Source organism: Paroedura picta, chromosome 14 (assembly GCF_049243985.1).
Source record: "Paroedura picta isolate Pp20150507F chromosome 14, Ppicta_v3.0, whole genome shotgun sequence".
NCBI lineage: Eukaryota > Metazoa > Chordata > Lepidosauria > Squamata > Gekkonidae > Paroedura > Paroedura picta.
In genome coordinates this window covers 16,122,457-16,138,546 of record NC_135382.1, presented here as the reverse complement: position 1 = coordinate 16,138,546, position 16,090 = coordinate 16,122,457, and the positions used below count along the sequence as shown (strand labels likewise).

The 16,090-nt window shown below is 45.2% G+C and overlaps 1 protein-coding gene across 5 annotated transcripts in view; it reads left to right on the top strand.

Moving 5' to 3' along the window:
- PPARA (peroxisome proliferator activated receptor alpha) overlaps positions 1 to 16,090 on the top strand; it is a 50,503-nt gene that overhangs the window by 24,069 nt on the left and 10,344 nt on the right. For 4 of the 5 annotated variants that reach the window (XM_077310067.1, XM_077310066.1, XM_077310068.1 and 1 more), the window contains 4 exons: positions 2,811 to 3,059; positions 4,243 to 4,403; positions 10,776 to 10,914; positions 11,662 to 11,864. In XM_077310067.1, coding sequence (XP_077166182.1) covers positions 2,822 to 3,059; positions 4,243 to 4,403; positions 10,776 to 10,914; positions 11,662 to 11,864 — 741 coding nt within the window. In that variant the 5' untranslated portion in view covers positions 2,811 to 2,821. The remainder of the gene's footprint in view (positions 1 to 2,810; positions 3,060 to 4,242; positions 4,404 to 10,775; positions 10,915 to 11,661; positions 11,865 to 16,090) is intronic. The other variant, XM_077310070.1, reaches the window with a different exon arrangement.

Below are 16,090 nucleotides of genomic sequence, written 5' to 3'. Positions count from 1 at the left end.
AAGGGGGTGTGGTAGGCGCTTCTGAGGTGGGGAAGGCACCCTGGTGCACCCACAACAGACACTGAGGGCTGACAGGTGACGACAGGAGGAAGGCATGAAGAGATATGGTACTGCGGGTGGGGGGCAGAGCTGTGGCAGAGAGCTAAGGGGCACCCAAGAAACAATGGAGACTGGGCCATGAATGGAGCTCGGTGGTGACAGCAGCAGCAGTACAGGGTGCAAGACTAGCTATTGATCCATCTTCCCATAGGCAGTGTCAGTGGGCTCATGGCAGAAGCCAAGGCTGAGGCGCAGTTCACCATACCGTGTTGGAGGAGGAGCCTGTGGGAGCCCAGGGGCCTAGTTTTTCCAGATGTGCACCCAGATGTGGGAAGAGGTCTTCAGCCCCCACCTGGAGGTTGACATACCCGTGGGTCCAACCCCCTTAGTGCCCCCTTAACAAAAAATTTGCCCCTGCAACAAAAGGTTTCTGGTTATTGACCTGCCTCTACAAAAACCTGATTTGGCTGAGTTCATCGTGGTCACACCATGTAACCATAGCATAGTCATTTGGGACTGCTACTATGACCAGCTGACTTTCAAATAATCACACAAGGACCCTGGGATACATGGGACACCCCTCCAATGGTTGATCTACTTTGTCCGCAGTCATGGACAGAGAGTTGCCGTTGGAGAGAACCAATCTCAGCCTTGCCAACTCCCATTCGGGTTGCCACAGGGAACGGTTTTCTCACCAATCCTATTTAATATCTTCAGGCACCCTCTTGCCCAGCTAGTACAGTATTTCATACTGGGATGTCATCAATATGTCGATGACACCCAGCTCTTCATCCTGATGGATGGACACCCTGATTCATCCCCAGATTCATTAACTAGATGTCTGGAAGCAGTGACAGGATGGCTCAAGCAGAGCCATCTGAAACGCAATCCTTCGAAGACGGAGGTCTTATGGTTCGATACGAAGGTCCCAGTGAGGAGGTGCAATTGCCCAGCCTGGGTGGGGTGCGACTATCAGAGGGACAGACATCCAGGAACTTGGATGTGATCTTTGACACCTCCCTCTCCCTGGAGGAACAGATCACAAGTAGCAAGACTGGTGTTCTTCCACCTGCCCCAAGCTAAGCTACTAGTGCCCTATCTGGCTGCACAATGATCCATGTGACGGTCACCTCTAGAATAGAGTTCTACAACTCACTCTACACAGACCTACCATTATCTCTTCTCTGGAAACTTCACCTGGTACAGAATGTAGCAGCCAAGGTCCTCACAGGAACACCCTGTTGGGCCCACATTCAATTCACTCTCCAACAGCTGCACTGGTTACCGATTGAGTTCTGGATCAGGCTTAAGGTCTTGGTATCACCTTTAAGGCTATACCTGTTCTGGGCCGTGCGTATGTGAGGACCACCTCTCTGCTTATGCCCCCTGGAGAGCACAATGCTCCACAAATGCCAACAAATGCCATCCTGCCCCCCACTTGGTGGAACAAGCTTCCAGAAGAGATCAGAGCCCTGCCAGAACTGAAATACTTCAGCAGGGCCTGCAAAATGGAGCTCTTCCGCCAAGCCTTTGGTTGAGACCAATGGAGCAACACCAACCCAGAAGCCCCTCCCAACTAACAATTATCAGCAACGCCCTACAGACACAATCCTAGGGTAACTCTTGACCCGGCCACCATTAAACAAAAGCAGCACTCACAGTTGAGTAGCTAATGGTTGTGTTGCATGTGTTACGATTGTAAAATGTTATTGTGCTCAAAATGTTGTTCAAAACTATTGATATATTCCCTGTACTGTTATGTTACATGCTAAAACGGTCTAAGACTGTGTTCCCTGTAATGTACCCGCATCACAATGAACTGTGAGCTACAAACTTTTATTGTAAAAGGCGAAAGAGTTAGGCAATCTGAAGAGCATCTGTTTTTTTAACCCAAGTTTTTCATTAAGTTTTTAATATGGTCTTCTCTTGCTTGTGTCCCAAGACTTAATGGCTTGTTGTCTTCACATGCCCATTTTATTATTTTAATCAGTTTGCGAATTTAATCTTGCCTGGAGCAAGAATCTGATGAGGTGGCAGAGAAAGGCTCCAAACCAAAAACCAAAAACAACAACAACAAAAACTTTTATTGGCATAATTTCAAAATATTGCCTTTCTCAACTTTTTTACCCTTGAGAATCTCCTGAAAACTTCTTCAGGCTTTGAGAATCCTAGAAGTGGCACCATCGTGCAGAATATAGTTGGCAAATAGCTGTGTTCATGCCCACCTGGAGCCCCTGCCCTTCCCACCCTCTCCAGGCCCATCCGTCATTGGGGTGGCAGTGGCAACATGCCCATATATAGTCACCTCAGCCAATAAATGTTTACCAAATTTAAAAAATATATACAATTGATTAACTCCTACCGATTTGTGAAACCCTTCCTCATGATTTCTCATGGTTGAGAAAGCCTGGGTTAACCAAATAATTTTTGTGTACTACGAGGTACAGTCTGTAAAGAACATAGGAAAATCAGGGTCTTATCCCTACTAAACTGGGGTCAGGGTGGGTGAGTCAGAGCTTTAGCCACCTCTTAGAGCAGGAGTAGTCAACCTGTGGTCCTCCAGATGTTCATGGAGTACAATCCCCATGAGCCCCTGCCAGCATTTGCCGGGAATTGTAGTCCATGAACATCTAGGGGACCACAGGTTGACTACCCCTGTCTTAGAGAACAAAGTAACTCCATGTACACAGCTTCTCAGAGAAGGGAAGGGATGGAAATGTGATAGATAAATTGCTATTTTTGCCCCACTAAAAGAGATGTCTTCCTTTCAGAAATTTCATGAATGTCAGCTGACATACATCGCCTGACCAACATGGTAGACGCCGAAAGCCCAGTTTGTCCCCTCATTCCCTTGAAGGAGGAGGATTTGGAAAGCCCTTTACCTGGAGAATTTTTACAGGATATGGAGAACATAAAGGAGCTTTCTCAGTCAATGAGTGGGGATAGCTCAGGAGCGTTGAGCATTACAGATTTCCAGTCTCTGGGAAATGGTCCTGGATCCGATGGATCGATCATTACAGGTGGGAATTCTGCGACTGAGAATGCAGAAATCTCTATGGCATTTATTCAGATTTTTATATTGTTAAAGGACTGCAATGTTGTTTTGTTACAAGGGGTAGTATGGTTTCATACATCTGGTTTAGGATGTTGATGAAATTAGATTTGGAATTTGTCTCTATCCACCAGACAAAAGTAATGATAGTAAATGGAATTTGACTTGGTTGACTATGCAAAACAAATGACAATAAAGTGGATTACAAAAAGCCTAAGCCCCACAACCTTGTGACGGTCTCTGACATTTCCAAAAGGGAGTGCTGGGGCGCTATGGTTATGAGCTGCAACTTCACCAACTCTCAGCCTACTGGTCTTCAGACACTGCAACTGGTGTTACCTTGTAGCAAACAATTTAACTCCTGGATTCAGCAAGTTTTCTCTGGCGTCTCCCTTTGAAGGTCCTTTGCCAGCTTTTAGGACTACATGCCCTAGCCTCTAATCTTGAGAACCGGGTTTGATTCCCTATTCCTCCTCCACATGCAGCCAGCTGTGCAACCTTGGGCCAGTCACAGTTTTCTCAGAGCACTTCTCTTAGAATAGCGATCCCCAACCTGTGGGCTGCGGACCACATGTGGTCCTTCGACTAATTGGAGGTGGGCCCCGAAGGACGCCTTCCCCCCCCCGGCCCTTTACTTCATCCCCCCCAGCCCTTTACAACACACTTCATTGTTGTGGCGTGTCTGTATCTTATTTTGAAGAGATGTTTAAACATTACCATAGCGATCAGAGAGTGCTAGGGCAGTGGTTGAGAGTAGAGGAGTAAACTACCCCCCCTCCCACCGGGCCTCAGTAAAAGGCGTTGAGTGGTCCCCGGTGATAAAAAGGTTGGGGACCACTGTCTTAGAACTCTCAGCCTCACCTACTTCACAGGGTGTCTGTTGTGGGGAGAGGAAGGGAAAGGTGCTAGTAAACTGCTTTGGGACTCCTGTGGGTAGTGAAATGCAGGGCATTTTACGTGCCCTTTAAGCTAAGTTACATTTAAACCTCTTATTTCTCAAAAGGATACTTTGTGATGGTTTTCCAACATCTGAAAAGTGAGGGCTTTTAAAATCGGCTTATATGGATAACTTCTGGAATACTGCTAATTAAGAGTGTGCACTTGGTAACGTTTGCTAATATTTCCTCTCTTTTTTTTGTCCCTCTCCTCAGATTCTCTTTCGCCAGCATCAAGTCCTTCGTCTGTGAACCTTGTGACAATTCCAGGAAGCAAAGACGAACCACCTGGTGCAGCACTAAACCTTGAATGTAGAATATGTGGCGACAGAGCTTCCGGGTACCATTATGGAGTCCATGCTTGTGAAGGCTGCAAGGTACTGTCAGCGACATCCGGGGCTAAGAAATGCTGGAGAGTAGCAGTCGGTTTTGGTGTGCTCAGACAGAGTGGCCTCGGACCAGATTTCAGAAATGTGATTCTCCTAATGAAAGCCTGCCTGAATCATAGAAACTGTTGTTTTTTGCTAGGTTTTAAAGAAACAACTTGTAATTAAGGGGAAGGGGAATTTTCTAAAACTCATTTAGGCCAGGGGTAGTCAACCTGTGGTCCTCCAGATGTTCATGGACTATAATTCCCATGAGCCCCTGCCAGCGTTTGCTGGCAGGGGCTCATGGGAATTGTGGTCCATGAACATCTGGAGGACCACAGGTTGACTACCCCTGATTAAGGCCACGATCAAGAGAAACACATTTGTAAAGAACAGCTGTGAAATCCTATTTAGAATTATCCTAGTGGCAGCTGATGGAAATTTTAAAAATGTAGATTCTAGAAAACTTCGCATAGGATTGTGCTGTTCGGGGTCTAGCGTTTTTACTTGGAGATAAACTCTGGAAAACAGTAAATGTATTTGGAATTGCAGCATAGGGGTTTTTTCACATTATTTTTTGTATGCTTACTTAAAACTTTATAATAGACCATTGTTTGTGAGTGCTGAACGCTAGCTTGGTGTAGTGGTTAAGAGCGGCAGCCTCTAATCTGAAGAACTGGGTTTGTTCCCCCACTGCTCCACATCCTGCCAGCTGGGTGACCTTGGACCAATCGCAGTTCACTCAGAGCTCTCTCAGTCAGCAATTGTAAGGGTAGTAAAAAGTGGGGCACAAAAGGTACAGTCAAAGTGCCTTTGACGTATGGCAACCCCATTAACTAATGATCTCCAAAATGTCTTATCGTTAACTTCCTTGTTCAGGTCTTGCAAACTGAAGGCTGTGGCTTCCTTGATTGAATCAATCCATCTCATGCAGAGTCTTCCCCTTTCCTACTACCTTCAACTTTTATGTCTTTATTTATTTATTATGTATTGTTTATAGCCTGCCACCCAGCAAACTGGCTCGTGGTGGAGAACACTGTAAAATCCTCACACTAAACCCTGGCAGCAGAAAAATCTCCTTCCTTCCCCCTCACTCAGTGGGCTACCAATACCTCATGCCTGGGGGGGGGACAAATGGGAAAGCAGAAGCCTTGACGAAAGACCTGGCAGAAGAGCTCCATCTTGCAGGCCCTGGGGAATTGGGGAAGCTCCGGCAGGGCCTTTCGCTCTCCCGGGATCTCATTCCACCAGAATTAATTCTTTTCCTAGAATTATTGTCTGTGCCAGTACCTCTTTGTCTTCTCAGAATGTGAATCAAGTATGATAATTTCAGTTTAATCATTTTACCTCCTAGGAAGAGTTCAGAATTGATTTGATCTGGAACCTACTCGTTTGTCTTTTTTTTTGGGGGGGGGGGTCATCCACAGTATCTGTAAAACTCCCCTTTAACATCACATTACAAACGAATCAACTTTCTTTCTATCAGCTTTCTCCATGGTCCAGCTTTCACACCTATACATAGTAATGGGGGATACGATGGCATAAATTAACTTGATCACCCATGACACATCCTTATGTGTCAGTTTGGTGTAGTGGTTAGGAGTGCGGACTTCTAATCTGGCATGCCAGGTTTGATTCTGCGCTCCCCCACATGCAGCCAGCTGGGTGACCTTGGGCTCACCACGGCACTGATAAAAACTGTTCTGACCAAGCAGTGATATCAGGGCTCTCTCAGCCTCACCCACCTCACAGGGTGTCTGTTGTGGGGAGAGGAAAGGGAAGGCGACTGTAAGCCGCTTTGAGCCTCCTTCGGGTAGGGAAAAGCGGCATATAAGAACCAACTCTTCTTCTTCTTATGCATGGTTTACATGAAACGTAGGCTTTGTTTCTGAAATATAGTATGCATAAATATATGTTTGGTCACCATGCTTGTTTTTATTTGGAAATTGTGAATGGGAAAATGAAAACGGCCTTGCCGTGAATCCCCGGTCAGGAATAGATAAGGGGGAATTGATTGGGGAGCTAGCCTGGTGTCTGTTGCTATATCTGAACATGGCTCCGTGTACTATTTCTGTAATTTGCAAAGTGGTTTCGGTGTGAATGAAGCGGTTCTCGGTTTTCCTGTTCATGTTTGGGTGCTGTTGTAATGATTGGTGAGCGGCTGAGGATGCATGCAATCGGCAACATGTTGTGAAACGAACGTTGGTAGAAGTTTGCTGACAAAAACAATTGCAAGAATTGGACCAGGGCAAAATAACAAGGCCACTCCCTGGAGAAGAGCCACCAGAGATAAAAACTGGGAACTGGAGGTGCCTGCAGAACATTGGGAAAGACTAGAGCTGTGCCCAGCCTTTATTCTACGAGGAGCGACTGCCAGCTGCCTTGAGCTCGGAGATCAGGCTTCTGAAAATCAGACCCAAAAGTTTGAGCTGGCGTTTCAAGTGTGTTGAATGAGGCTGGATTTTAATTGGCTCTGGAGTCATCACCTATATAAAGCTGGAAATCATCACTTCTGGCAGCAAATAATCATGTGGCCTCCGGATGTCCCTGGGCAGGCCTCCAGCCTCTCAGTAGTAACACTCCAGACAGGCCTTGACAAACGTTCTTTGGCTCTGGAAGCCAGGTCAAAAATGGATGGGCCAGATGCATGCTTCAGTTTCCATCGTTACCTTGGACTATTTATTTCTAACTATTTGCTACCACTAAAAATACCAGGTCCCATGATGAAGTTTCTAAGCACCATGGCAACTTAACTGCTGGGATTTGGCTTCATATAAGCAAGTCATCTAAGGCCGGTATATATCAATGGGCAAAGTTTTGTGATTGGTCCAAAATGCCAGACTCATAGCACAGCTGAGGACAGAGACGGACAACTGTTGTAACACGCTGTGAGACAGGTTGCTGGGAGCAGCAGGAAATAAATGGAAATGATGATGATGATGATGATGATGATGATGATGATGATGATGATGATGATGATGGCAGCTGAAAGGGGTGTGAAAGAAGCTCCATTTCCCATGAGCTTATTGCATGCTTTCCCAACCAGGGTTTCTTGATGACCCTGGAAGGGTTTCCTGAATGGTTGGGAGTTAATTCATTTTTATATATTTTTTTATATTTGTTAAACATTTATGGGTTGATATGACCATATATGGTTGGTTGGTTATTTGTTTGTTTTTCGTTTGTTGATTTGTTTTCACGAATTTCTGTACTGCCCTCCTATAAGGCTCAGGGCAGTTTACATAAAACTTTGTGGGTATACATAATAATCATGGTAACAGTAATCATAACAATGGTTCCAAACAGAATATTATAACAGATTCACATTGTAACAACAATTTTTAACATAAACCTATAGGGACGTCAACTCAACCTTTGCTTGGCTTTGGGCCTACAGGTGAATTTCCAATTATTTTTCAGATATGCTAAATGCGAGACGGGTCAGAGGTTGTCAGGCTTCCATGGGTTTAGAGATGATTTTTTCAACAACAGGCACACCATTGCCTTTTTTAGTCCTTCCAGCAATTCTCCCATTGAGAGGGAGAAGTTGATTATTTCCCAGAAGAGGGGAGGGGGCAATTCTTATGTCATTTGTTTTTTGGAGCCACGATGGGCATGGGTCAAGTGGGCAAGTGGTTGGCCTCATTGCAGCTAGCATCCTGTCCGCTGCAGCTATTGAGAGTAATCTGAAGTAACTCCGTGTTCTTCCAGAGATGGCGAAGGGGCCTCTAGTTCACTTTCTGTATCTAAGGCTGCAGAGAGTTGAGATTTTGTCAGCGGAATAACAAATGCCTCACAGCTGATACCTGATTGGCTATTGTTTTGGCACCCTTCATCAAGGGCAGCGTGGGATCGAACTATCCTGAATACTTGTGCCAGGTGTGAGTCTGCAGACACAATGGTAGTTGAGTAAAAATTGCATCTTACTTCACCGCCATCTCATAGGCTTTCATCTACATTCTATAGGATGTTCTCGATTCTTCATTGTGAGTCTTCCTCCAAACTCATTCTATTCATCTCAGTTCCCGTTTCTTCTTGTGAAATTCTTTGGTATATCAGGGGACCCACTTGAGATGGGGCTGGAGAGGTCATTGAGGAGCTATCTCATAATGGTGGCCAGCATTCAGTTGTGCCAGTCGCTGACCAATCCATTTAGAGAAGTGAAAGGAGGCATTGGGTCCTGCAGAGCGTTCAGGAATCCAGTAGGATCCATAAGTCTCCGCCGACAAGCTGAAATCTGCTTGGCACCCAACTGAGGGGAAGGTGGCAGCTTTGTTCAGTCTTCAGAGCATAGTGGTCCAACCATGTCAAAACATTAGCCATAATCAGATCTATGTCCAACTCTGCACAGAAAATGAGGTCTAGGGTGTGACCTGCTTGGTGAGTAGGGCAACAACAAATTGTGAGAGCCCTAGTGTCACCATGGCTGACACCAGGTCTAGCCCACTTCCAGAAGATGGCAGCTCTGCAGGGACATTAAAATCTCCCAGAATTAGTAGTCTAGGGAACTGTAACGTTCAGGTGGCCACCACCTCAAGCACAGCAGGCATGGCATCTGCAGGTGCATTGGGTGCATGGTACACCAGGCAGATGGCCACGCTCTTGGTTGTGCCCCACCCTAGGCCAACAATCTGGAGGAGAGATCCTCACGGATTAGGATTGCCACCCCCCCCTCCCCAACCCACAGTCTGCAACTGATGATGGATAGAGAAATCGGCAGGGGCTAGTTCTTTAAGAGTGACTGTTTCACTCTCCCTAGTCCAGGTTTCTATCACGCATGTGAGATCCACCCCAAGCTCTGTGAAACAAGCTTACAGAGTGGAGGCTTTGTTTTTAATCAACTTGGTGTTGTTATGTCGATCTGTCCGTCCCCCCCCCCCCCCCGTGGCCAGTGATGAACCTGGAGGGGGTGGGAAGGGGTTTCACTGCTGCCAATGTACCTCGGTCGAGGCCTGAAGAATGTTTCAGGGAGTTCTCAACAGTAAAACAGTTGAGAAAGGCTGGGTTATTGTGTAATTTTTTTTCACATTGTTATCCCTTATGAAATACATTTTCCAAAGTTGCCTTTTAAATATTTTAGCTTACTTTTCCTCCTGTACTGGGAGCCCAAAGCAGTCTGCAAAATTAAATGTGAACATGTTGGTACCCACCTGAACAGGAAGGTCAGGCTATAAAAATATTTGTTTTATACATTTTATAATATAGACAAAAGTATACAGCCCAATATATCCTCCCACAGTAGAATCGTAAAGCTTGTGATCAATGTTCTTTCTAAGTTGTGCTCATGAGCGGCTGCTCATTAACCCCAGAAGCCCTGCTCTGCAGCAGTCTGGAGCTGCACAGGGTGTTGCATTGCCCATAGCCCATTTTAAGATTACAGCAGTTCCATTCTGCTCAGTTTGTGAAGTGCCCTGTTTAGCAGGGGGAAAGCACATCATAGGGAGCATTGCTTGTGGTGAGTCACAGGCACCCCTGATACAGAGCCATAGACTGTTGCTCCGATCTAAGGGCAGAGTTCCTTTCGGATTTAAAATTCTTGCAACAAGGAAGGAAAGCTTTAATAAAAACCTCTGAAACCTGTTTACGATGGTCACGATGGGATAAGTGTAAACATCATGAGCTGCATTCCGCCTTTCAAACTGCTTTGACCCCCCCGGGAGGGGGAGGGCAGAGAGAGAAAAGGAAACTATTTGTATATTTATAGTATGAAATATAACAGCAATCTAGAATAGCAGTGATGCAAGTTATCAAGATTTTGAGAACTGTGATGTGCCAGCCTCCAGGTGGGATCTGGGGACACCCTGTGATTACAGTTCATCTCCAAACTGCAGAGAACTGTTTCCTGGAGAAACAGATACTCTGGAGGGTGGACTCTATGGCGTTCCACCCAACTGAGGTCCCCGTCGTCCCCAAGCTCCAGCCCTACATCTCCAGGGGTTTCCAAACCTGGAGCAGGCAACCCTAGCTAGATATTCTTGCTGCTCTTTTATGGCTAAATATGTTTCCTGCAGTAGCCAAAAGCCCGTTCTTCCAGCCAAAAGCCTGTAAGTTGGTGAAAGTTCACACGTGGTCCTCTTGGATTCCACTCATAGCCTTTCCAGGAAAGGTGTACTTTCAACTTCAGGGCTATGTTATCAAACAGCATTTAAATTACTTGTTATGTAATAGGTGGTAGCACTTGCCCAGAAATATTCACCATGGACTTTCATGACATATTAATGCTTAACTTATTTTTTGCATAATGTCTCTTCTTACTATAAGAACCATGTTGCCTGATGGTGAACAAAAGTGTGTGTGGTGGGGAACCTTTTCTAGGTAAAATGTGAGATGCTTTTAATATTGTATAGGGCTCAGTGATCTGAAATTTCAAATTTTTCATAGGGCTTTTTTAGGCGAACGATCAGACTGAAGCTGGTCTATGACAGATGTGACCGCAGCTGCAAAATTCAGAAAAAAAATCGCAACAAGTGCCAATACTGTCGTTTCCAAAAGTGCCTTTCCATTGGAATGTCTCATAATGGTAGGTAAGAATGACCATAATTTATTTTTACCTCCACCGTGATCCCGTTGGAATAGGCGCATCAGATAATATGTTCATTCACCACAGGTTGTCTTTAAAGCCAGTATCAATGCCCACTGAATTGCATTGCTTATTTGTAATTCATATTTGGTAGTAGTATATATATAGTAGCATATATTTGGTTGGATCACCAGGTGTCTTCCATATGTGGAAGTACTGTTTTACGCCTTGTACTAGAGTGTTGTGGTGACAGGCAGCGCTTTCAAAGCAAGTCTCAAAGTGCTGGGATATCAGGAAACCAGTAAATGAAGGGTTAATTCTTCACTGAAGCAGAGAACTTGAGTGATAGGCTCAACATGCTCCCCCCAAGTACAATCATAAAGTTTGTGATCGGCGTTCTCACTAAGCCAGGTTTTCTTGACAGCCCTGGAAGGATTTTCCAAATGGCTGGGAGTTAATTTATTTTTCATATTTTTTAAATTTATTAAACATTTATTGGGGGTTAAGATCATACTGCCCCTCCCTCCCAAAATGGCCAATGATGGGTCTGGAGGGGAGGAGCCCTAGATGGACATGTACATAGCTTTGCTTCCCAACCATATTCTGCACAATTGCACCACTTCTAGGGTTTCTCGAAGCCTGAGGAATGATTCAGGGGTTTCTCAGGGGTACAAAAGTTGAGAAAGGCTGTTCTAGTTGAACAAAACTATGTTGTTGTCCAATTCCTGTGTGTATCTTCCCCCTCAGCCATCCGATTTGGACGTATGCCAAGATCCGAGAAAGCAAAACTGAAAGCTGAAGTTCTGTCAGGTGGACGCTGTGTAGAAGATTCTGAAATGGCAGATCTTAAATCACTTGCCAAGAGAATTTATGAAGCCTATTTGAAGAACTTTAACATGAACAAGGTGAAAGCCAGACTCATCCTTGCGGGGAAAACCAGTAACAATCCAGTAAGTAAGCAAGACAACCAGTTACATGTAAGATGAAGAAATAAAGTTCTGTTCTCTGCTAGAGAGATATTGTGCTTTTCTTGCTTAGGTAGCATATTGGTGCAGATTCATAACGGGTAGCAAGTTCAGTAAGGTTAGCCATTCTCTTCTGTAGCAGCTCGTAACCATTTTGTGCCCAGTTCTCAAAAGCCTGTGGACAGATGAGCTTCTGGACAATTAGGGAAGCATGTATTGTGAAACAGGAGTGCACTTATAGGGATGCTGGGTGGGACTGTGGTTCCCCCCCCAAAAAAAAGAATACAGCTCATCTCCAGACTACAGAAATCAGTTCCCCTGGAGAAGATGACTGTTTGGGAGGATGAAACCCATGGCAATGTACCCCACTGAGGTTCCTGCCATCCCCATGCTCCACCCCCAAATCTCCATGAGTTTGTCAACCTGGATCTAGCAACCCTATGTCCCCATCCTCCATCAGTGGCTAGTGAGGAGTGGGAGACGTGGAAACCCTACCAGAAAACTAGGCCTGAAACAGAGAGTTTGACTAAATGGTCAGATTAATTGAAGGGGATGGTGCCCTGATCAAGCCAAATTTTAAAAAATATATATTCTTTCAGTAGAAACACTTTGCAGATTTCAGTGGCCCTTAGAGGGCTTTTCCCCATGGTGTTTCCAACAGTGTCTTCTGGGACCGGCTTAATGTTTCATTCATGCGCACATTCATGCTGATTATAAGCAAATAACATTATCCAATTGATCTGTGAGCTTCCCCCAGTGATAGGCAAAGGTATATGGCAGGGTGGCCATGCTGGCAGGGGCTCATGGTAACTGTAGTTTATGGACATCTGGAGAGCTACAGTTTGGACACTTGTGGATATGGCTTTCTGGTCTCTTGGGCTGTAAGCTTTGCTTTGGGCTGACAACCTGAAGTTTGGAAACACTGTCAGCCTGAGCAAATGGTGTGCAAGTTAATTAATTGATTGCCACATAGCTGGATGCTTGCAGATACGTCAGGTGCTGTAGTTGGGAAATCCTCACAGCATCTATTTTGCAGAGTTCCCATTGGGGGTATAAATGGTCACACTTTCTATTGGGGGTATAAATGGTCACACGGTGGTTTTGAAGGGTAGGAGGCATCAAAGGGAGTCAGGCAAAGTGGAAGGGCAGAGAGACTACTGTCCCTTTTCCTTGGATATCTGTCAATGTGGATCTGTTTGGCACCAGGGACCATCTTTCTCTGTGCAAATGTTGTTGTTGTTAGGTGCAAATTTGTGTCCGACCCATCGCGACCCCATGGACAATGTCCTCTACCATTCCCCGGAGTCCATTTAAGTTTGTACCTACTGCTTCAGTGACTCCATTCAGCCACCTCATTCTCTGTCGTTCCCTTCTCCTTTTGCCCTCGATCGCTCCCAGCATGAGGCGCTTCTCCAGGGAGTCCTTCCTTCTCATGAGGTGGCCAAAGTATTTGAGTTTCATCTTCAGGTTCTGGCCTCCTAAGGAGCAGTCAGGGCTGATCTCCTCTAGGACTGACCGGTTTGTTCGCCTTGCAGTCCAAGGGACTCGCAAGAGTCTTCTCCAGCACCAGAGTTCAAAAGCCTCAATTATTTGACGCTCAGCCTTCCTTATGGTCCAACTTTCACATACATTGCATACATTGCAACTTGACTAGACCATAGCCTTGACTAGACGCACTTTTGTTGGCAGGGTGATGTCTCTGTTTTTTAGGATACTGCCTAGATTTGCCATGGCTTTCCTCCCCAGGAGCAAGCGTCTTTTACAGCAAGCGTCTCTGTGCAAATGGCAATCTCTAAATCAAGCAAGCAAATAAATGCTTAGGATGGAGACAAAAACTGGTGCATGATGTTGCAGCCACTCACATGCTGAAAGTTCTTACCTTTGCTGGGTTGTGCCTTTCAGATTGGAAAGAGATCTTTATTGTAGTAACAAAGATATGTTTATTGACCTGTTAGGACAACTGAAACACCAGGATGTGAAGGGAGGTTCTTTTGGTGCCTCCAATTTCCTGGTTCCTGCAATAATGTCCATGACATAAACTTCAGAATGGGTTGAATTGATACCTCTGCTTTGTATGTTCCTCTGTAAACTTAACTGTCTACTCATCTCAAATCTACATGAGTGGTTTGGAACTGGCTTGGAATTGTTGAAAATTTACCCAGCAATTCTGTTTTCTCACCTGTAATGTCACCTAAAAAATAATTCATCTTTAAAACAAATTATAATAGATCAAATTTGTGGCAGTTTGTATGCTATAAAGTCCTGATCTGGATACCTAGCCAAATCTCATTGGACCTCGGAAGCTAAGCAGGGTCAGCCCTGTTTAATATTTGGATGGGAGACCTCCAAGGTTCACCAGAATTGGGACATCGAAGCAGGCAATGGCAAACTACCTCCGAATAATTTATGAAATTATTCTGGCAATGAAGAAGAAGAGCTGGGTTTTTGTACCCTGCTTTTTACTACCCAAAGGAGTCCCAAAGTGGCTTATAATCGCCTGCTGAGAGAACTCTGAGAGAACCGTGATGGGCCCAAGGTCACCCAGCTGGCTGCATGTGGAGGAGTGGGAATCAAACCCAGGTCTCCAGATTAGAGGCTGCCAGTTTGAACTATTACAGCAAGCTGTCTCTGGCTGTCATGAATATACATTATTTGTTGGTTTGTTTGTTTAGGGCTTGATAAACCATCTTGGGGTGGTTTACACAATTAAAACAATAAATTGAGCCATAGGGAAGGGGTGGTATAAAAATATAAATAAATAAATAAAACCAATAAATGAATCACAAACAAGCTGAAATTATATAATTTGCAATTGCAGTTTGTCACTATTACACCAGCCGTATTGATCCTGATGCACCACTACACCATCATCAGATGTTAAGCTAAGAAGGAATTTGGCGGGGGGGGGGCAGGGGGCAGAGGGCAGTGGGGGTGGGATGGAGGAATTGTTTGAATTGTTGTTAATTGGCTGGCCTCAACCGTAGGCCTAGCTGAAGAGCTCCATCTTGCAGGCCCTGTGGAACGCTGAGAGCTCTGACAGGACCTTCATCTCCCCTGGGAGCTCATTCCATCAGGCAAGAGCCAAGGCCGAAAAGGCCCTGACTCTGCTTGAGTCCAGCCGAATTTCCTTGTGGCCAGGGATCCTCAGCTTATTAGCATGGCTCGATCAAAGAGCTTTCTGGAAAACATATTGAGAAAGGCGGTCCCTCAGATACACAGGGCCCAAACAGTGTAATACCTTGAAGGTTAAAACCAGAACCTTGAACTGAACATGGAATTCAAGCAGGAGTTAGTGCAGCTGCTGCAATACTGGTCTTAGGTGGGCTCTCCACAGTATCCGCATGAGAGCCATAATCCAAGCAATTTATACATTTGCAGCTGGAGAGTGGTCTGATAGCAAAGAAATGTTCAGCTTGTTCTGTAAGCCCAGGGGAGATTCAGATGTGCATTTTTCACACCACAGGCTCCTGTCCGGATGCCAGATAGCAAACTGGTCTGGACACCAGAGACAGGTTGTGGTCTTATCATGGGACTCACCTGATCAAAGTAAGAGAAGGCAAAACATCTGCTGACTGAATGCACGCCAGCCAGATGAGCCTTAACCAGCTCATTCCTTCCTTCCTTCCTTTCTTCATTCATTTATCATGGGATTTATATTCTGACACTCCCAACGGCTCCTGGTGGATCATAACATAAATAAACACCCAATAAAACCCCACTGAAAATCCCATCCAGCACCTTGACTATCAACTGTCAAAAAAATATAAGGAATGTGAAAATAGAAGTGTGCATCATTTCCAGGCAGCATCTAATCCCAGTATTTGGGCATTCCTGTGTTTTGCAATATAGAAAACTCTTCTAAATAGTGGAGAAATAGTGGAAAAATATGAATTTTCATGAGTCACTACCCACTTCTTCAGTTAGTGCTTACGGTCCTACTGGACTCTTGCTCTTTTCCACTACTACAGACAGACTAGCACAGCTTCTCCAGGGAGTCCTTCCTCTTGATTCTTTGCTGTAATATAGGTCAGGGGTAGTCAATCTGTGGTCCTCCAGATGCCCATGGGCTACAATTCCCATGAGCCCCTGCCAGCATTTGCATTTGCTGGCAGGGGCTCATGGGAATTGTAGTCCATGGACATCTGGAGGACCACAGGTTGACTACCCCTGATGTAGGTCATTTTGTTATGTCTCTTCTAAATTGGAGCAGA